Source organism: Labeo rohita, chromosome 24 (genome assembly GCF_022985175.1).
Source record: "Labeo rohita strain BAU-BD-2019 chromosome 24, IGBB_LRoh.1.0, whole genome shotgun sequence".
Classification (NCBI taxonomy): domain Eukaryota; kingdom Metazoa; phylum Chordata; class Actinopteri; order Cypriniformes; family Cyprinidae; genus Labeo; species Labeo rohita.
The window spans coordinates 13,409,087-13,429,568 of record NC_066892.1 but is presented as its reverse complement, the minus strand read 5'-3'; the positions used below and the strand labels follow the sequence as shown (position 1 = coordinate 13,429,568).

The window sequence follows — 20,482 nt, the reverse complement described above, 5'->3', positions numbered from 1 at the left end:
TATAGTGTTTTGATCCGAGGGACATTTATGCACCAGCATGAGCGAATAATAACGGTGCGTCATGACGTAGCTTGAATGGAGAGTTTCTATTGGTCCGCAATCGGAGAAAACGTTATTATGGGAACCAAACCCCTCCCCCACCGGCAAATATATGCCCGAGTTGATAAACAAAGAACATTTACTAAAGCCAGGTGAACACAGCCGTGTCAGCTGCTGCATGCGAGTCCCATCCAGGAGAAACCCAAACTTGACAGCGGAGGGTAATATTCTGGGAAGCGAATGAAGAAACACCTTTTGCTTCACTTCACATATAGAGGACTAGTGAGAAAAGGGAAAAAGAGTAAAAGAAGAAAATGGCCCTTTTTAATTTGCGTAAAGCGGAGCCAAAAGACGTGCCTGACATATTGCGACTCATAAAGGTAGATTTCACACTGGTTTATATACATGCGTGTATTTAGGCAAGCAGAATATACTTTTACAAAGTGTATAAATATTGTTTAAAATGAGTTACTGATTTATGTAATTATATTAAAAGTCAATATCACAGCTATTACGATTGTTATATTAATGTTTAATAATTTGAAAAGTTTCATGACACTGATAAAGTATCCAAATATGACCAAATATGATAAAAACAAGCCCTAGGCCCACCGCCTACAGAACTTGATGTTCAACCAAGTTCAAGTTCAAATAGCATCTTTTCTATCTGCTAAAGGAACTCGCGAAGTATGAAGAAATGGAAGACCAAGTTATATTAACTGAGAAAGGTGAGATTGCGTAATATGTCAAATGTGAAGTCGGATCAATAGTTGGCTCGAAATGACAACAAATGTTTTGTTTAGATCTGCTCGAGGACGGATTCGGAGACCACCCGTTTTACCACTGCGTGGTCGCAGATGTACCAACCGAGCATCAGAAAGTCGAGGGTAAAACATCAAGATCTTTAGTGAACTTCAACCTGTTGAATAGATAGACCATTTTTTAAATAAACACACATACACGTAGCACTTTCATGCACAAGCATGTTTAAGTAATGCAATTGTGTAAAACACCGGTGTTCACTTATAGGTTATTCTGTGATCGGATTTGCCATGTACTACTTCACCTACGACCCTTGGATTGGCAAACTTCTGTACCTTGAAGATTTCTATGTAATGAAAGAGTACAGAGGTAACGGTTTGTCATTAAGATGTCTCTTATGAAACCACATTTCGTAAAGTCCCTTGACCAATTTCATGCTTTACAGGTTTTGGAATTGGGTCTGAAATCCTGAAAACCCTCAGTGATGTAAGTCATCCTGTTTACATTTGTTGCATATACAGTTTGCATCATTAAAGACAAAAAACGGATACAAAACTCTTATTGCTGACACAAAATTAGTAAAAGGAAGTAGTTTCAAACTCAAAATAGATCAGTCAAAAGTTTTTGAAAAGTAAATTCTTTTTAGTCTCTTCTGCTCACCAACTCTGTATTAATTTGAAGTACAGCAGAAACAGTACAGTTCTGAAATATTTTTACTATTTAAAATAACTGTTTTCTATATGAATATTTTTAAATTGTAATTTATTCGTGATCTCAAAGCTAAAAACAAAAAAACACTGACACCAAGCTTTTGTATGTTATAGTGTATGTTACAAAATATTTTTATTTCAGATAAATGCCGATCTTTGGATCTTTCTATTCATCAAAGAATCGTGAAAAAAATGTATTTTAAAATGTAATTTATTCCTGTGATTTCAAAGCTAACTTTTAGCATCATTACTCCAGTCACATGATTCTTCAGAAATCATACTAATATTCTGAATTGCTGCTCATCTTTCTATTCAATAAAGAATCCTGGAAAAATGTACTCAACTGTTTTAAATATTTATAATAGTAATAACAAAAAATGTTTCTTGAACAGCAAATCAGCATATTAGAATGATTTCTGAAGGATCATGTGACGATGCAGAAAATGTAGCTTTGATCACAGGAATAAATTACATTTTCAAATATATTAAAATAGAATTATTATAGAGTTATTTTAAATATTAAAGAGTTATTTTAAATATTAAAAATATTTTACAATATTACTGCTTTTGCTGTGTTTTGAGTCAAATAAATGCAGGCTTGGTGAGCAGAAGAGAATTCTTTAAAAAAAAAACATAAAAAATATTACTGTTCAAAAACTTTTGACTGATAGTGCAAGTGTTTTGTTTTCTTTAAATGAGTTTATGCACACGTCTAGATGCAACCATAAACAGTTCTGTTTCCACCTGCAGACAGCGGTGAAGAATCGTTGCAGCAGCATGCATTTCATCGTGGCTGAGTCCAACAAGGCATCCATCGACTTTTACAAGCGACGCGGGGCTTCCGATCTCTCGCTGCAGGAGGGATGGCGACTTTTCAGGATCGATAAGGAGAATCTCCTGAAAATGTCTGCTGAAGAGTGAGCTGGCCCGAAGTTCCAGCGCTCAAGGAGGGACTAGGGATGGCTCACAGCCATTTCTCAGTTTAAATAATAGTTTAATCCTTACATAAAATAGTTTAAATACTCTGTGGGTATTAATCATATTAATACACAGCAATGTACTCTGAGATGTAGTTACAGTAGTGCTTGTTATTTCATATTCTATAGTTTGTATATCAGATTATCTAATGAATAGTACTTAATTTTCAATTTAATGCATTAAAAATCTAAAAAAGGAAACGAAAAAGTGGTATCTTGTATTTGATTATATGCATATGTTAACACCTTCAGGCTTTCTTCCCAGTCATAGTGATCAAAGGGTAAAAGCACAGACTACTATCTGCATTGTATAGTGAATGAACATATAACAGATTGTATAACTGTCTTGGAGAATACTGTACTTTGCAGAATGTCTCTTTATGTCCAGGCTACAATAGGTTTATGTTACATAGGGCTGACTCTTATCAATGTGGTTTGTGAAATCATAAGTGTGTGAAGATTATAAAATCTTATGCAAGTTTGAAATTTGATCTTTGTGTAGTGACACGTTAAAGTTGTAGAGAATGCAATGTCAATCTGGTGTAGGAAATACAACAGGAACCATCGGTGAGATCTAATAGTCTCTGAAATGTTGAAAAACGTCTGGAAATTTCAGTGAAAGTCAGGTATGTAACTCTCTTTTTCAGGTTGGTCCAAATGCGTGCTGCTGTAGTGTACATTTATGTGCAAAAGTACATTATATAGTGCACAGAGAACACATAGTCAAATATACAGTTTCATTAAACACGGCCGACATGATATAGCAAATACCAAACTGATCAGTGCATCAATAAGAGAACAGAATCCAGGTGCAAAGCAGGAACTCCTTGTCTCAACTTGATTTTTGGCTGTCTGTTTTCTGTGTCTTCTCAACCTGGAATGAAAAAGAGTTAATGTTTACAGAAATGCAAAAGTGTTTATGCTACAAATTTTAGGATGATCTATATGTTAAATACACACTGCCAGTCAAAAGTTTGTGAACAGTAAGATTTTCAACATTTTTTAAAGAAGTCTCTTCTCCTCACCAAGCCTGCATTTATTTAATCCAAAGTACAGCAAAAACTGTACAATTTTGAAATATTTTTACTATTTAAAGTAACTGTTTTCTATTTTAATATATTTTAAAATATAATTTATTGATTTCAAAAAGCTGAATTTTTAGCATCATTACTCCAGTCACATGATCCTTCAGAAATAATTTGAATATTTTGATTCGCTGCTTGAAAAACATTTATTATTATTATTATGATGTTGAAAACAGCCGAGTAGAATTTTTTCAGGTTTCTTCGATGAATAGAAAGTTCAAAGTTAATTTATTTGAAATAGAAATCATTTGCAACATCAGCAATTATCAGCAATTTAAAGCATCATTGCTAAATAAATGTAATAATTTCTATCATTTCTTTCCCCAAAAGAATGTAAAAAATGAATGGTTTAGTGTATAATGTTACAAAAGATTTTTATTTCAGATAAATGCTGATCTTTGGATCTTTCTATTCATCAAAGAATCCAGAAAAAAATATACTCAGCTGATTTAAATGTTGATCATCAAAAAAAATGACGACAAATCAACAATCAATTTGGGAAGGATCACATGACACTGATGACTGCCAAAAAAAACCCCTACATTTTAAAATAGATTTGACGTTTTTGTCCGCAACGTGTCATAGTAATTTAGTCAAAGGCAAGATGACCTTTTCATTTAAACCTTTAATTTGGAGTCAGTCTGCTCAAGAATTTGGCACCGTATGCATTCTGTCTTGGAAGAGGAAAAACAAAAAATAGTACAACACTGTGCCAGGTATCAGATTTCTCCTTACTTTGTCCTTGGATGATGATTTCCCTCTCAGCAGCTCCTCCAAAACAACTCGTCCTTCTGAACCCCAGGAAAATATGTAGTGTTTTGTGGTCTTTTAAAAACAACAACAACAACAGTCATTCATATTACTCATCATCAGTAGAGTAACATCTAGATTTAAAATATTAAAACAGGCTTATTAGTCTTCATATGATTTTTAGTGCTATTCCTGTGAGGCAGGGAGTAGTCTATTATTCACTTGATTTAACACAGCTTATCCATGGAAAATTTCTTAAAATATCCTTTCACTTTCTAGTTTTGCACTTATGGACAGCCACACAGGAAAAAAGAGGAAGGAACACTGACTATCTGAACACACAATTCACAGACTGAATTTCCTCCAGACAAGCGCTGTTAATATCCCAGGACACGAGTACAGTAGTTTGATACCACACTATTCAAAACCTCAGTTGCTGTTGTCTGTACTGGACAGCCTGCAGAGAAACAGCAAGAGACTTTGTCCATCAGAACAGAAAGAACTGTAAACTTGCCCTGGCAACGGAGGCGGCGTGCTGTGGGTAGAACATGGAGGCGCTCAGAGCCATCAGCCCAGTGGGGAACATCAGCCTCTTGACTCTGCTGCCTGTCGGGACCAAACACAACAAAGAGAACCAAAATAGTTGTTAATAATGACACAATACCTTATGGTTGACCTTATGGTTAAAAATAAATTAATGATAATGGAGTAAAGAAGTAAGAATCATACCTCTTGCTAAATAAAGTCCCAGAATTCCAGAGAATCCTATAATACCCACGCTGGTGTAGAATTCAGGTGGAGGGTCATTTAAAAATGCATACATATCTGAGAGGAAAAAAATAGATAAAAGATATGGAAAAAGATATGCAATGGTGTTTTGTATATAAATGGAAATGTTTGGAGAAAAACAGTGTTAAAAAATAAAAAAAAAATAAAAAAAATAGATTAAAATACATAAAAATGTAACTTTTATATATAAAGTTCAATTTTTATTATATATATATATATATATATATATATAAAAGTCTCTTCTGCTCACCAAGCCTGCATTTATTTCAATTTTGAAATATGTTTACTATTTAAAATAACTGCTTTCTACTTTAATATATTTTACAATGTAATTTATTCCTGTACGCAAAGCTACATTTTCAGCATCTTTCCTCCAGTCACATGATCCTTGCTATTTAATTTTTAATATTTTATTTTATTATTATTATTATTATTATTATTAAGTTTATAGTACATTTTCAGGATTCTTTGATGAATAGAAAGATCAACATTTATCTAAAATAAAAAGCTTTTGTAACATCATACACTATACCATTCAAAAGCTTGGAGTAAGTATCATTTTTGTTGGGAAAGAAATTATAGAAATTAATATTTTTATTTAGCAAGGATGCTTTAAATCGAAAGTGATGATAAAGACATTTATAATGTTACAAAAGATTTCAATTTCAGATAAATGCTGTTTTCTGAACTCTCTATTCATCAAAGAAAAAAATCTACTCTGCTGTTTTCAACATAATAATAATGAATGTTTTTTGAGCAGCAAATCAGAATAATAAAATGATTTCTAAAGGATCATGTGACTTGAGTAAAAATGCTAAAATCACTGAATTACATTTTTAAAATATATTCAAATAGAAAACAGTTATTTAAATAGTAAAAATATTTCAATATTTTACTATTTTTGCAGTATTTTGGATCAAATAAATGCCAGGTTGGTGAGCAAAAGAGAACAAACAAAAAAAAAACAAACATAAAAAATTTTACTGTTCAAAACCTTTACTGGTAGTGTATATAAGTAAATAAATAAAATACATAATACAAATAAATTAAAAATATCCATAAAAAACAAATACAAAGAAAAATAGATTAGACAAATTACAATATATAAATAATATACATTTTATTAAAATAAACAAATACAAAATACATATAACACTACAGTATTATACTATAATTTTATATAGACTATAAAAACTTATATATTTGATGAAATTATGAATTAATATTTCTTTTTGACATTGTAATTTGAGTTTTTATGCATACAATTCTGTAACTGCATTCTAAATTTAATAATAGGAGTGGCATCAAAAATTGAAAACCCCTTGTATAGATGAGTATGTGTTTGTGTTTGTACCTTTTACAATACTTTGGGTAGTATCTACACCAGGCTCAACTGTCTTGTAGTAAGACTATAATTAAAAAAGAGAAACATTAAGGTATAGGAGATACTACTGATTAGTTCAGTAATCCTTTACCAGTCATAAATTATGAGTATAATATTTGTGGCTAGAAATGAACCTAACTTGCCTGTGCTTTCTCCATGGCAAACTGTGTCTTTTCCTGGAGGTGGATAAGAATCATAAAGAATTAATGAAAACTATAAATCCTGAATGTGAAGACTTCTTTTTGAATCATTTCAGTCGGTCAGTAGAACAGCATACCTGACACCATAAAACATAAGGTTCCACTGTCTTCCTCAGAGATGCTACACCCTGCTCAACACGACCGACCTCAGGCTCCTGGTTCCTCAGCTGGGGCTCAGGTGTGTCATAGAGTGAAAGCTGAAAAATATATAAAGCGTGTTGTAAAAACCCTTCAACATCATATCATGACCTCCTGGTTTTACCCCACATCATCCCAAAAACACAGTGCACAGGAAGTACCTCATCTGTCATCAGGGTGGTGTTATTTTCTTTGGCCTGGCTTGCAGCAAAAACAGTGGCAGACATCAGACCAAGGGCTCCAGGCACTGCCACAGGCAGCACCACCTTAACAAGGCAGGGCAGAGAAAACAAACATGAAACACCTCATAACCTTAGAAACAAAGCAAATGATGTATTCACGTATTATGTACGAGTTGAAATTACCAAACAGCATTACGAAGGAGCAAAAACACACAGTAGTGCATATAAGCTGCACTAAAACATCAGTTTCACATCTTAAGATGAGGCACATCACTCTCAGAATTCCAGGCATAATATAATTCGCGGGTAAACGACAACATTATAAATCATGAGGCAAAATAAAACAATTTATAAAAATGACTAGTTAATTTTTTTTCTAGTTAGTAAGCCGGTTAAATATAAAAATACAAAAATACTATCAGGTCAGTAAGCTCCAGTTAGCTTAGCTGCTCTATGCGCTGAGATGTGCATCCTCAAGATAAACGCTTTACAGTATAATTTAAGCTTTCTTATTTATGTACAATACAGCTGTACTTCCATACATTTAATTCGTGTAATGGAAAAAATATTTTTTCGTTTACCTTTGCTAATTTCCCAAGATTTGGCATTTTTGTTCTTGAGAACAGCGCTCTACTACGGCAAGTCTGTGAGGACAAACTTCCCAGCGGCGTGTAAATATTTCCAAACGTTTTTGTAAAGAAACAGGTGAATAAACAATTTCACATTCTCTTTGTTGTTTGTCTAACTGTTATTACCTGGGTCGTATTACTAATAAGATGTTACCTTTTATATACACTACGTCAAAAGTTTTTGAACAGTAAGATTTTGAATTTTTTGTACAGCTTTCTTCTGATCCAAAATACAGCAAAGGCAGTGATATTGTGAAATATTTTTAGTATTTAAAACAACTGCTTTGTGAATATATTTTAAAATGTAATTTATTCCTGTGACCAAAGCTACATTTTTAGCCTGGTTACTCCAGTTTTCAGTGTCACATGATCCTTCAGAAATCATTCTAATATGCTATATTGCTGTTCAATTTTTTTTATTATTATTGTTATTATTAATATTTAAAACAGTTAAGTACATTTTTTTTTTTTAATTCTTTGATGAATAGAAAGATGAGCAGCAAATTAGAATATTAGAATGATTTTTGAATGATCATGTGACTGGAGTAATGAGGGTAAAAAATCAGCTTTGAAATCACAGGAATAAATTATATTTTAAAATATATTCAAATAGAAAACAGTTATTTTAAATAGTAAAAATATGTAACATTTTTTTGTTTGTTTTTGCTGTACTTTGGATCAAATAAATGCAGGCTTGGTGAGCAGAAGAGACTTTTTTTTAAAAAAAACACTTACAATTTTGACTGGTAGTGTACATGTAAACAACGACATGAATATTTAGCTATTATGCTGCCCGCAGTTGGAACCAGCTTCCAGAAGGGATCAAATGTGCTAAAACATTAACTACATTTAAATCTAGACTCAAAACTCATCTGTTTAGCTGTGCATTTACTGAATGAGCTCTGTGCTTCGTCCGAACTGATTGCACTATGTATAATCATTTTCTGTTTTTAACTGTCTTAAATTTATTTTAAATCAATTTTTAAATTATTTTTAAATCATTAAATCAATCAGTTTTTACATTTTACATTCTTTGTTTTATTGTTGTGATCATTGTTTTTTATGATTGTTCTACTTCCTTTTTTGTGATTATTGTTTTTATTATTGTTTTAATATAATATTGGTTTTTATGATTATTCTACTTCCTTTTATGTAAAGCACTTTGAATTACCTTTGTGTATGAAATGTGCTGTATAAATAATCTTGCCTTGCCTTGCCTTGAATAATGCTTTTTAAAACTAAAACTATTAAACATTGTTTTTGGTCATTTAAATAAAGCTGATCTAAAATAAAATATAAATATTACATGAAAAACTTTTACTACATTTAATAACTATTTTAACATTTTTAAATTACGCAAAAATTAAGTTAAAGCAAAACAGAAATATTTATAAACAATTTACAAACGCACATAACTAACATTAATAAAAAATAAATAAAGGCCAATTCTAAATATTAATAAATACTGAGAAAAAATAAATATTAATTTAATACTAGAGTATTAAAAAAAAACCCACTGGAACAATGCAGCTTACACCTTTTACTGGAATTATATGCATTTTCTTAACACATCAACAAAATTTCTGTAGCCTAATTTTATTTCAGAATGTTACTGATTTGTTTACACTTAAAGACAAAATTGGTCAGAAGCTTAAAAATGAATAATTTTTACTAATTGGAAAAAGGCACTTCAAGGAACAGCTTTTAACAGCTCAATCAAGTAGCCTATTCACACAAGACTTGAAGTGCAAAGTAATTTCATTTAGAATTTAATATTTCTTTGTGTGTTTAATGCAAAAGAGGCCCAACAAATAAACTACCCCTTAATAAGTAACTGGTGGAGGTACAATCTCAACATCTTTTGGGGTGAGTGGAGAATGAAGAACAATTCCAAACTTTTCTCTCAAGATCTCTGTGATTTCTTCATCTGAAAGATCAGTAGTGGTTTTAGTAGCTTGTTGTCCATCTGAGGACAAAGAGGTTATAATCAGTCTGCGGCCCATGATTGTGATTCTTCCAGTGGGCAGTAAGAGTGAACACAGAGACTTGCAGAAGAAAATCGAGCTAGCAGAACTCTGATGGTAATCACACATGGCTCTGAAATCGTCTCTTTCACGTGCCTCCAGGGTGAATTTGTACAGTTCCGTCCAACATTCTTCTCCAGTCCCTGATACTTCAGGCTCAGATTTCATTTCCATGAAAATGAAGTTTCCCTGAGTTCTGAGGCGATACGCTCCGTGGCTCTGGACTTGAGGACTGTCTGTCTCAAGAGAGAGAGGGAGCTGGAATCCGGATCCGAACCCCACATCACAGAGCCACCTGTGTCCATCCAGCTTCACCATCATAATGAAGTGGTCGAACGGAGGTCCGTAAGCACGGGTAAACCGATTCCTGACCTGTGCGGAGAGAATAGTCACGTCGAAGCCCATCTGAGATAGAAGCCATGAGAAGAGCCCATTATTCTCATAGCAGAATCCTCCACGGCGCCTGACGACGATTTTTTCATACAAAAGTGGCAACTCAAGCTTGACCCGCTCTCCGATATGAATAGTGAGATTCTCAAAGGGAACTGTCAATACGTGATTCAGGTGCACGTATCGCAATGTCTCTAATGTCGGAAGACATGGTCCCGAACAGCCAATGCGTGCCAAATACTTTTGAACATCCATAATTTTGCAAAGACCGCTGGTATATAGTTAGGCTAGGAAAACTGTAACACAATTACAGCTGAGCTCATCTACAGCATGCACCTTCAGACGACCTTTAAGCAAGTTTTCACTTGCATGGACTGTAAACGCGGATTGTACTTTCTCGGAAGTCCAAGTCTTGTGCTCATGAAAATTCATAAGGACATGAAGCTTTGTCATCAATACTTCTTAACTCTTTGCTATGTTTATGTTTAAAAGTGTATTTAAAAATATACTAGACAAAAAAAAAATGTAAGGTTTAGATTTTAAACTAATTTAGACGTGAACCGAACAGTTTCGTTTCTATGTGTTGCCAGATATTACCAGAGAAAGCAACTCAGTCAAAATAAAACCAAGCTATAGGTTGTTTGCACATGACGTCATTGCTGTGGCGCGAAATGCAGCTGGAGGGCAGGAAATGATATTTCTCCATAGGAATCACTAGCAGAAAATTAAAAAATGCCTCTTTTGTGTTGTTTATGGATGCTCAAATCAGTCAAACCGAGAAACCACAAAATATCTTTTATCATGTATGAAAATTTACTGTTCAAAAGGGCGGAAAGGCAAGAAATTGACTGAAAAGCTTGTAAACCTCCGTCTGTGGTCAGGAGGAGAGTCGGATAATGCTTGTGTGTGCAAATGATAAAAGAAAAGATATAACAATATGTTAAGATATTAATAAAGAAATATATACAGGGTGAGACAGTGAGAATTCACCTAATGCTAAACGCCACACGTAGACACAATGTAAGATATTATATTTGTAGTTTCGACAGCGTCATTGATTATAACGGAACATTGTGAGATTGCAATAAATTGAAGTGAGTGACAGCTTTTTAGTGACTATATGGAAGCGCTATTTGCTCGCTTTCTATATTCAGTTCGGACTTTGAAGAAAAGTTTCGCTTTACGTGCTGCTAACAGCACCAATAGCCACACAACCCTGCACATGCAGCGAACTTTCAGGGGTGAATGAAAAAGCAGACCGGATGAGATGGAGGAAAGTCTGTACTGTACAAGAGAAACGTATAAACATAAAATCACAACATATGTTGGATGTGATCCTTATGTTACGAAGAGGAGTGATTTTTCAACTAAATTGAAATAGCTGCCTCAGTTGCCTGTCATCGAGGCGGTGGAAATAAGCTACGCAACTAAGCCTGATAGCAAACAAACTCTTTCGAAAGTGATTCCCACATTTATATGAAGGATGCAGGATATATGTCACTCCTAAAACTACTGCTGTACAGGGTTTTTGACCATTGGTCCTGTTAGCAGCATGTAAGGCGAAACTTTATTTCATAGCGCTTTCATATAGTCACTAAAAAGCTGTGACTCACTTCAATTTATCGCAATCTCACAAGGTTCAATTGTAATCAACTGCAAATATAATGTCTTATTTGCATTGTATGTACGTGTGGCATTTAGCATTGAGTGAATTCTCACTGTCTCACCCTGTATCTATTTATATATTTCTTTCTATCTTAATATTATTCATCTTTTATTAACCATTCGCACACACAAGCATTATCTGACTCTCCTCCTGACCGCAGACGCAGGTTTACAAGCCACTTTTCCCATTTTTTTCAGTCAATTTCTTGCCTTTTCCTCCTTATGCAACAGCAGATGTTCATACACGATATGAAATAAAACTTCTCGATTTGACCGATTTCCATAAACAACTGAAAAACAGTCATTTTGAGATTCTGCTATTGATTCCTATAGAGAAAAATCACTTCCTGCCCTCCAACTGCATTTCGCGCGTCCTCAGAATCATGTGATTGCAAACAACCTATTGCTTTAGAAATACTAGATCATAAAACATTAATTAATCGAGTCTAAACGTTTCAAAATAATGTTTTCAATAGTTACTTTGTTTTATAATTTTAATTAGCCTAAAGTTGATCATTTTTATACAGTCTACATCTCTTGTACGCTTGCAAGGAAAAAAAGCATCAGATTAGCGCGTCAAAATAATTTTTTGGTTTTGTTTTTGTTTAAATAACTAACATCCACTTTGCTATTTATCCACAAGTTTCCGGGGGGCGCTACTGTAAAAAAGAACGTGGGTACAACTTCCGGTGAAGTGGTGGCCGTATTATACCAATAGAATTTTGTGTGCTAATTAGCGAAGAGGCTAAATGTTTTTTAGACCATTGTTTACTTTGTAAAGATGCACACCTTTATGAGAGATGTCATTACGTTCTAATGGACAGCATAGGCTTTTCGAATTTGTGTTATTAGCAAGTTTGGATCGCTAAATCTTGAATGACTGTCAACTAGTGAAATGACATTTGAACCGAGACATCAGAGCTTGTGTTAAAGGTAATGCCAGATGAAGCCTCGATTCGAGGCTTGTTAAGGTAGAAATCACTTTCGTAGAAACCTCACTTTCTGTCCGATTCACTTTGCGTGTCGTAATGTTCGACCCCCAGATCTTACTTTGCGAGTAGATTTTCACTTGGGACCTATTTAATAATTACATTTTTAAATACCCAATCATACAAGTAATATGAAGAATGCAAATTATTTCAGGAAAATTAAATATATGCCATATGCAACTAATATATGTGTACATTATTCTTCTATTACATCATATTGATATTCGTACTGACATTTAATGGCACTATTCAATGGGTAAATTAATTCATCAGAGTCAGAAATTCAACAAACAAACACACACACGGTTAAGCTTTTATTTGTGCATATAACATGGACAGATGTATGGAAATTGTGGTGAATGCGTCTTCCGACGGAGCTTTAGTCTTTTGGCTGCTTTATTTTATACTAACCATCAGATCGCTCCGTTTTCGACACTCTCGAAGCTTTGAATCTTTTCCCGAAACAGAGGAAAGTCTCGGTGCTTCACGAGGCTTCATTTGCCTGTCACTCCTGTCAAATGTTGAATGAATGAGTATCACGCCCCGCTTGTTTACTTTGAACCGGAAGACGCTCCCACTTTTGACGCAAGGCCTCACGGGGCGTAGGAAACTTGTGGATAAGCGGAAAAACAACTGACTTAAAATCAATGGACATGGCAACACATGCTCTAGTCAACGCCCTCTTTGCGGCATTGGCCAATCAGCTTTCGGAGCTGGTTTTGGTTTCTACGCGATGCTTACAAACAACTCGTTGCTATGAAAAACAGATGCAAGTCGCTGCTGTCTTACAAGACGACAAAATAGTGCATATTATACTATACTATATAGTATACATACAAACGTACTTTATACATTTATATTAGCCTTCAGTTAAATGCTAAAGAAGAACTTAACTACAACTTCGTATTTAAAATAACCTTAAAACGGTAGGTTCGTTTGTGTGTTTATATTAAAGGATATTTAGTTCATCTTGAACGCAATAACACGACTTTGTAGTAATGTATTAGTGTGTAGCTGGTACTTGGTCTGGAAAAGTTGCTGACTGAGCCATTTTTGGTATTGCATTGAATGATATTCTGACTGTCTAATGTCCTTTTTGTGCTCTTTGTGTTCACTTTCTTCTTGTCATATTCTAAAACACCTGAAGAGATGCCTCCTCCTGAAACAATGTACTGCGCCCAACAGATCAACATCCCTACAGAGCTGCCTGATATTTTAAAGCAGTTCACAAAAGCTGCAATCAAGACGCAGCCACATGATGTGCTGCAATGGGCAGCTGAGTAAGTATACTGTGATAATAATGCATCAGATTGGTTTTATATGTAATGTATGCATTATAATGCACTGGAAGTATAATACAGTATAACAAATGACAACAACAAATGCTTCTCCTTAAGCTATTTTTCAGCATTATCAAAAGGTCAGGACCTACCAGTAAAGGAGAGGCTGGAAATGCCGGTGGCAACTCAGAAAACAGACACAGGACTTACACCAGGCCTTCTAGAGAGCCTTCATCAACATGTGTGTGATCCACTACACCTCTTTTGTATGTTTTATGAATATATTTCAGAATATTGATGTCATTTCTCTTGTAGTTCGCACCTAAAGACATCATTACAAAAGAGGAGCTTCTTCAGAAGTGGAAAGGACTGCGCTTGCCTATTGAACAACTTGACACAATTCTTGCTCTTGGGAACTTCAGTGAAAATATCAATTGGATGCAGTTTTTTGCTTTAGGATGCAGTGCTTTGGGTGGGGTGAGTGGATGTAAATATCAAACTGTGTATTTAACAGTACATTAAAGGAACTCTTCATCCAAAAATGAGAATTTGTTTGAAATATACTCACCCTCAGGCCATCCAAGATAAAAATCTTAAGAAATCTAGCATTACATCAATTGCTCACCAAAGGATCCTTTGCAGTGAATGGGTGCCATCAGAATTAGAGTCTAAACAGCTGATAAAAGCATTACAGTAACCCACAAGTAATCTGTGGGACTCCAGTCTATCATTAAGACATTTAAACCATAATTTTTGACCAAAATACGAGCCCATAATCCATAATTATGGACTTACCGAAGCTATAGTTTGACGTTAAAAAGCCTTAATGATGATTTATATATTTCAAAAATGCAGTTTTTCATTTCACAAGACATTAATTGATGGACTTGAGCCGTGTGAATTACTTGTTATGTTTTTAGCAGCTGTTCCCATTCTGACGGCACCCATTCACTACAGAGGATCCATTAGTGTGCAATTGATGCAAATTGATCCAAATCTGTTCTGATGAGCCTTAGGGTGAGTACATTCTCTGTTGATGTTTTAATACATTTTTGATTGAACTATTCCTTTCATGATTTTGTGTTGTGGTGGCTTCATTTGAGATAATGTAATTCTACAAACTAGCTCTAGATGGCAATGTTGGATTTTACATGGTTTCAAAGGTTTGAACAATAACTAAAGATTCATAGAGACAATGATACGCACAATTAATCATTTAAAGTTTGCTAAACAGTGTCAGAAAAAGTGTATGTTTTTAAAAGAATGTACTGTACTGTTCTCACAGACCATCACAAGTGCTTTGAAACATGCATGTGAAATACTCACAGAGGACTCTGAGGGTGGTGCAGCCCAGATTCCTTTCGACACATTTCAGAGTCTGTACACATACTTGGCCCATCTGGATGGAGAAATTCCTAAAGAACAGATCGACAGCTTCTTGCATAGCTTAGAAGAGAATGCGTGAGTACATACACCCACACCCCCCACCCCGAACAAACAAAAATGAGTTAAAATACTAGAACATTTGAAGTGTACTAAATCTTCAATGGTTAATATTTTACACATTACCCTGGAAAACAAGGCAAACTAAAAACAAAATGGTATGATCATATACCAGCCTAATTGCTGGAGCAAAAAATGTGAAAAACTGAATCATTCTGACAGCACATAGTTTGAAACAAAATGGCAATGAGAGGCTTTATTGAACGAATTAGACACATTTTCAAAGGGTGACAATTTTACTTTTGTTGCCAAAGAGGTCTTTTAGGAGGACAAGTGATAAGAAATAAAATTAATTGCTTTGACATTGTTGCCTGAGGCACTTTCAAGTATTTTTTTTTGTTAGAATTTACACCTGTGAAATTACAAAGCATTCTGTTCTTTCTCAGAACCGAAAAAACTGTTCTATATCCAAAACTACTTCAAACAATGATGATCACAAAATGCAATAAGGTTGTAGTTTTTCAATTGCATAATACAAGCCGAGAATCTGAACCACTATTGTCTTTACACTGAAGACAATTCAATCTATAACTGCAGGAACAATACCAGAAATTATCACTGCATTAGTAAGAATGTGTGTCCTGTGGGTGGTTTTATTAGTTTTTGATGGGTTTTTGTTGTCATGCTTTACCAGCATACCAACAGGAATTGTCTTTATCATTTGCACTGAATGAAATTTGATTTCATTCTGTTTTCCATGTTAGCTAAATGTTTTAAAGTCATTTTTAACTCAATTCAAACGCATTTTAAAAAAGGAATTTATTTATTCGTGTTACCATGACCTGCAGTTCATCTTAAAAGTTAAAGGGATAGCTCACACAAATACTCACCCTCATGTCATTCAAAACCGTAAGATCTTCGTTCATCTTTGGAACACAAATATTAGATATTTGTAATGAAATCTGATAGCTCTTTTAATAGCTTTTTGGGCCTCAAATGTGAGTCAGTTGCATTGTTGTCTATGCAGGTCAGAAAGCTCTTGGATTTTCTTGGATATCTTAATTTGTGTTCCAAAGATGAATGAAGGTCTTACGGGTTTAGAACGACATAAGGTTGAGTAATTAATGATAGAATTTTCATTTTTGGGTGAACTATCCCTTTAACATACAGGTCAAAAGCCAGTGTACAGTCTTGTTATATATTTGTCATCCCAGATTATTTCTGCTGTATGACTTTATAACATGTTATAAATCAACCTCTTTGTAATTATTAATTTTTTAAGTACAAATATTAATTTAGCCTATAATTGCCATTCAGACAATAGATCAGAAGGGGCTTTGTACTTACCAGCTCTGCTTGGAAGGACATTTAATATGTTACTTCATAGGTTTTCAGCACTTCTAAAGGCTGAAATGAAAAAGACCAATTGACACTTCTGTAATTTATTTAACTTAGTTTAATTTAATTTAAGTTATTTAACTTAGGAACTAAAAATAAAAAGGGACAAAATGGACATGGTCACAGTTGTTACAGTGTACTAGAAAGGTCCTTTCAGTTAAAATTCCCATAATATAATTTGATAATTTCTTAAACAAAAATAGCATTTAAAGAGATAGCTTACCCAAAAATTAAACTTCATTCTTTTGCAGAGCACACAAGAAAAAAAAAAAAAAAAAAAAATCTAAAGATCATCATTTTTGTTTAACAGATGAAAGAAGTCACACTACACTGTAAAAAACAATTTGTTGAGTCAACTTAAAATAATTTGTAACCTGGCTGCCTTAACATTTTAAGTTCAGTCAACTCAAAAAAAGTTTAACTTGAAATGTTAAATTATAGTAAGTGACAACTTAGATATTTGAGTTGAATCAACTTAAAATTTTAAGGCAGCTGGGTTACTTACCCATCTGTTAAGTTTAGCAAACACAAATATCTAAGTTGTTACTTAGTACAACTTAACATGTCAAGTTGACTAAACTTATTTTAGTTGACTGAACTTAAAATTTTAAGGCAGCAGGGTAACAAATTATTTTTAGCTGACTCAACAAATTGTGTTTTTTATTTTTTACGGTGTAGTTCGGAATGACATAAAATTGAGTAGGTGATGACAATTTTCATTTTTGGGTGCACTATCCCTTTAAGTCTTAAAAAACTGATGTTAATTTAACAGGAAAGCAGATAAGTATTTTTCTGCTGCTTTGCATGTCTGTTTGTGTGTACCAGTCTCTGATACCACTAAACCAAACCAACCTTACCACAGTGTCCCATTTTTAACCATTAACAAACACCAAAGCAAAATAAATATTTGCTTGTGTGCACATGAAGAAGCTCAGATCTTCAGAGTGATAAAACAATTATAAACTAAACTCCAATTCAGAAGAATTCTTGCAAGCTGATTCTTGCAACTGCTCCTGATTACAATCTCATACTAACATCTTCCTAGAAACAAGATCTCTCAACACAAAAGCAGTCCATTCCTGTGAATACACAAATGTTCAGGAAGCATGTTAGTGGGTCAATATTACAGACCCAGATATAAGAATAAAGAAATGTCATGTGCATGTGTTTAAGATGACATGATAAGCCCAAAGCAAATGAAAGTAAAAAAGGATGTTAATAAACAATTAAAAGCAAGAACAGTTGTTTTAGAAGATCCGGGTGAAATGAGATGCAGCAATCTCCTGTCATGATGAAAAACAGATGAACATTTATGGACATTTAACTGAAGACATTGTTTTTCCTGCTTTCAGAGAATGCCAAGGAGGAATGGTGCAACCTTCAAATTTTACAAGCCTCCGTAGTGCTGAGAAGTAGAGTAAAATCCAGTACAAACAGTCCTCAGGTGGTGATATCTCAAAACATGTTTGAAAACTATTGATCCTAGTTACTGTGTCTTGTGTTTGCCCTTTTTATTCTGTATATTTTGATGTGACTATTGAACCCAAGTAAATTTTGAATCTCAAATCTAGGTATATGTTGTGAAAGTGAAAGAAATATAAAACAAGGCCACTGGAATATTAGGTGCTTATCTGAGCATAATAAACTTTTAGTTTTGTTTGCAATTGCGAAATTTCCCTTTGATACTGCATTCTGGGGTTTTCAAAACCCCATTACCTCACTTACCATTGTGGTTTCACGCACTTCTGTTTAAAAGAAACCATATTCTGTATATACCTCAAAATCTCACACAATTTTTTTACACTTAAAACGACAACATGAACTAGATCGCTTTTTTGTCCTTGTACTGCACTGTACTGCACATTTGTCTTGTGTTTTAGAGAAGCAATGGCACAGCAACAGTTGCCCAGTTTGTCTGATTAATTGCCTTTTTGAGGAAGGAAAGAGGCTGTGTACTAATTTGGAACTGAAAGGAGCTACTCAACCTTCACAGACCTGTTAATGAAGGCTATTCTCAACATCTTTTCTGAAATGAACTGATTGACCCATCAGCAATCAAGCTAATTTTAGATTAACAGCCCTTTCTGAATGATGATACAGTCCCAACAGCAAGATGTTCGCATTTCAGCAAGCGTTACAATTTAAAACCGTTTTAAATTAGAAACTGCTTCTTTGATACAGACATAATCTCACCAGGACACTTAAAGGGATAGTTCACCCAAAAGTTCTGTCATTAATTACTCACCCGCATGTCATTCCAAACCCGTAAGACCTTTGTTCATCTTCGGAACACAAATTAAGATATTTTTAATGAAATCCAAGAGCTTTCTGATCCTGCATAGACAGCAACGCAACTAACACGTTCAAGGCCTGGAAAGATAGTAAGAACATTGTGAAAATTGTCCATGTGACATCACTGGTTCAACTGTAATCATATAAAGCTATGAGTATACTTTTTGTGTGCGAAGAAAACAAAAATAACAACTTTACTCAACAATTTCTTGTCAGTCTCTGCTGCGCATTCACGAATGTTTCTGACGTAGAATCCAGGTGCACACTGTAAAAAAATTCTTTCAAAAAGTTGTTTCAACTTAATATAATTTGTTACCCCGCTGACTAAACTTTAGTTTAGTCAACTTGAATTTTTAAGTTACTTAATGTTAATTTAAGTGACAACTGGAATATTTTAGTTGACTAAACAAAAAATGTTTAAGTCAGCGGGGTAACAAATTACTTTAAGTTGAAACAACTATTTTTTTTACAGTGCAGTCTAAGTAAGGCCCAGCCTTACTTATTTGAACCAGAATATACATACGATGATCTAAGAGAGATGGATATTTAACATCAGAACACCAGCTCATGCGTCAGCAGCACCATATATCATGGTACTCTCGTGAACATGCAGTGAAGATTGATGAAAACGTACCTCTCTGAACTTTTTTCGCAAGATGTGAAATACGTACCAATAAGTACATATAACTGCAGTTTCCAACAGAAATTAACACTAGAGGTGGTAAAACAGTGAGCACAGTTCCTTATGTTTTGCTTTCTGGATGTAACAAGCTTGCTCGGTTGCTCAGCCGGCACGGAATTGACCCTTCGCAAAAACCCTCCCTCCTTTGTTACCATTCCTGTGTTCGACAAACAATGTCACTCTCACACTTGGCATCATGTTGTAACGCAGTGAAAAATACAAAGAGGAAGCAAAGAGGAAATCTACAACATGCCGACAGACAACACAGAGCAGGTTACTTCTGGTATGAAACAAGGTCTCAGCTTTAAAATGTAATTTTTTAAGAAATTCTAACAATAAATACCATATTGTGGCTCTTTAATGTGTTGTGACAATGTCAGTGTATTGCCTTATTAGATCAATGACACCTGAACCGAACGTATTTTATTTCAACCACAGAAAGACGTCAATACACACTGTTTCAAGTCTAAAGGAGAAGTTCACTTCCAGAACAAAAATTTACAAATATTTTACTCGCCCCCTTGTCATCCAAGATATCATTGTTTTTTGACGAAAACATTTTAGGATTTCTCTCCATATAGTGAAATTCTATGGTGCCCCCGAGTTTAAACTTCCCGAGTTTTAAACTGCTCGAAATGATCCCAGCCGAGGAAGAAGGGTCTTATCTATTTTCT

At 34.3% G+C, this 20,482-nt stretch overlaps 3 protein-coding genes across 8 annotated transcripts; 2 read left to right on the top strand and 1 right to left on the bottom strand.

Annotated features, from left to right (window-relative positions):
- Positions 1 to 150: 150 nt before the first annotated feature.
- Positions 151 to 3,061, top strand: sat1b (spermidine/spermine N1-acetyltransferase 1b). The gene is made up of 6 exons (XM_051098564.1): positions 151 to 419; positions 716 to 767; positions 843 to 926; positions 1,069 to 1,170; positions 1,247 to 1,287; positions 2,262 to 3,061. The coding sequence occupies exons 1-6, from the start codon at positions 354 to 356 to the stop codon at positions 2,430 to 2,432; spliced, it is 516 nt and encodes a 171-aa protein (XP_050954521.1). The 5' UTR covers positions 151 to 353; the 3' UTR covers positions 2,433 to 3,061.
- A 91-nt stretch (positions 3,062 to 3,152) lies between these two features.
- apoob (apolipoprotein O, b) lies at positions 3,153 to 15,440 on the bottom strand. Of its 5 annotated transcripts, none has more exons than XM_051098561.1 (9): positions 15,320 to 15,440; positions 6,996 to 7,100; positions 6,774 to 6,893; positions 6,640 to 6,672; positions 6,467 to 6,521; positions 5,053 to 5,148; positions 4,838 to 4,929; positions 4,309 to 4,398; positions 3,153 to 3,362 (listed from the first exon to the last, which is right to left on the bottom strand). In XM_051098561.1, exons 2-9 carry the CDS (start codon positions 7,059 to 7,061, stop codon positions 3,321 to 3,323), a joined length of 594 nt encoding a protein of 197 aa, XP_050954518.1. In that variant the 5' UTR covers positions 7,062 to 7,100; positions 15,320 to 15,440; the 3' UTR covers positions 3,153 to 3,320. The 5 variants fall into 5 exon arrangements, 4 of the variants coding, with proteins under 4 accessions (XP_050954518.1, XP_050954515.1, XP_050954514.1 ...); XM_051098558.1 differs by lacking the exon at positions 15,320 to 15,440 and adding an exon at positions 9,466 to 9,606; XM_051098557.1 differs by lacking the exon at positions 15,320 to 15,440 and adding an exon at positions 7,598 to 7,700.
- On the top strand, positions 12,578 to 18,642 carry ropn1l (rhophilin associated tail protein 1-like). 2 transcript variants are annotated; one of them, XM_051098563.1, is made up of 6 exons: positions 12,578 to 12,657; positions 13,861 to 13,993; positions 14,111 to 14,234; positions 14,309 to 14,470; positions 15,279 to 15,454; positions 18,187 to 18,642. In XM_051098563.1, exons 2-6 carry the CDS (start codon positions 13,863 to 13,865, stop codon positions 18,248 to 18,250), a joined length of 657 nt encoding a protein of 218 aa, XP_050954520.1. In that variant the 5' UTR covers positions 12,578 to 12,657; positions 13,861 to 13,862; the 3' UTR covers positions 18,251 to 18,642. The 2 variants fall into 2 exon arrangements, with proteins under 2 accessions (XP_050954520.1, XP_050954519.1); XM_051098562.1 differs by lacking the exon at positions 12,578 to 12,657 and adding an exon at positions 13,155 to 13,639.
- Positions 18,643 to 20,482: the final 1,840 nt, after the last annotated feature.

Coding starts and splice junctions, on each gene's coding strand:
- sat1b (XM_051098564.1), top strand. CDS start 354: ATGGCCCTTTTTAATTTGCGTAAAGCGGAGCCAAAAGACGTGCCTGAC. Junction 420..715: donor ACATATTGCGACTCATAAAG/GTAGATTTCACA, acceptor TATCTGCTAAAG/GAACTCGCGAAGTATGAAGA. Junction 927..1,068: donor CGAGCATCAGAAAGTCGAGG/GTAAAACATCAA, acceptor GTTCACTTATAG/GTTATTCTGTGATCGGATTT.
- apoob (XM_051098557.1), bottom strand. CDS start 7,624: ATGCCAAATCTTGGGAAATTAGCAAAG. Junction 7,101..7,597: donor ATCTTGGGAAATTAGCAAAG/GTAAACGAAAAA, acceptor TGCCTTGTTAAG/GTGGTGCTGCCTGTGGCAGT. Junction 6,673..6,773: donor CTTATGTTTTATGGTGTCAG/GTATGCTGTTCT, acceptor ATCCACCTCCAG/GAAAAGACACAGTTTGCCAT.
- ropn1l (XM_051098563.1), top strand. CDS start 13,863: ATGCCTCCTCCTGAAACAATGTACTGCGCCCAACAGATCAACATCCCT. Junction 14,235..14,308: donor TAGAGAGCCTTCATCAACAT/GTGTGTGATCCA, acceptor TTTCTCTTGTAG/TTCGCACCTAAAGACATCAT. Junction 15,455..18,186: donor CATAGCTTAGAAGAGAATGC/GTGAGTACATAC, acceptor TCCTGCTTTCAG/AGAATGCCAAGGAGGAATGG.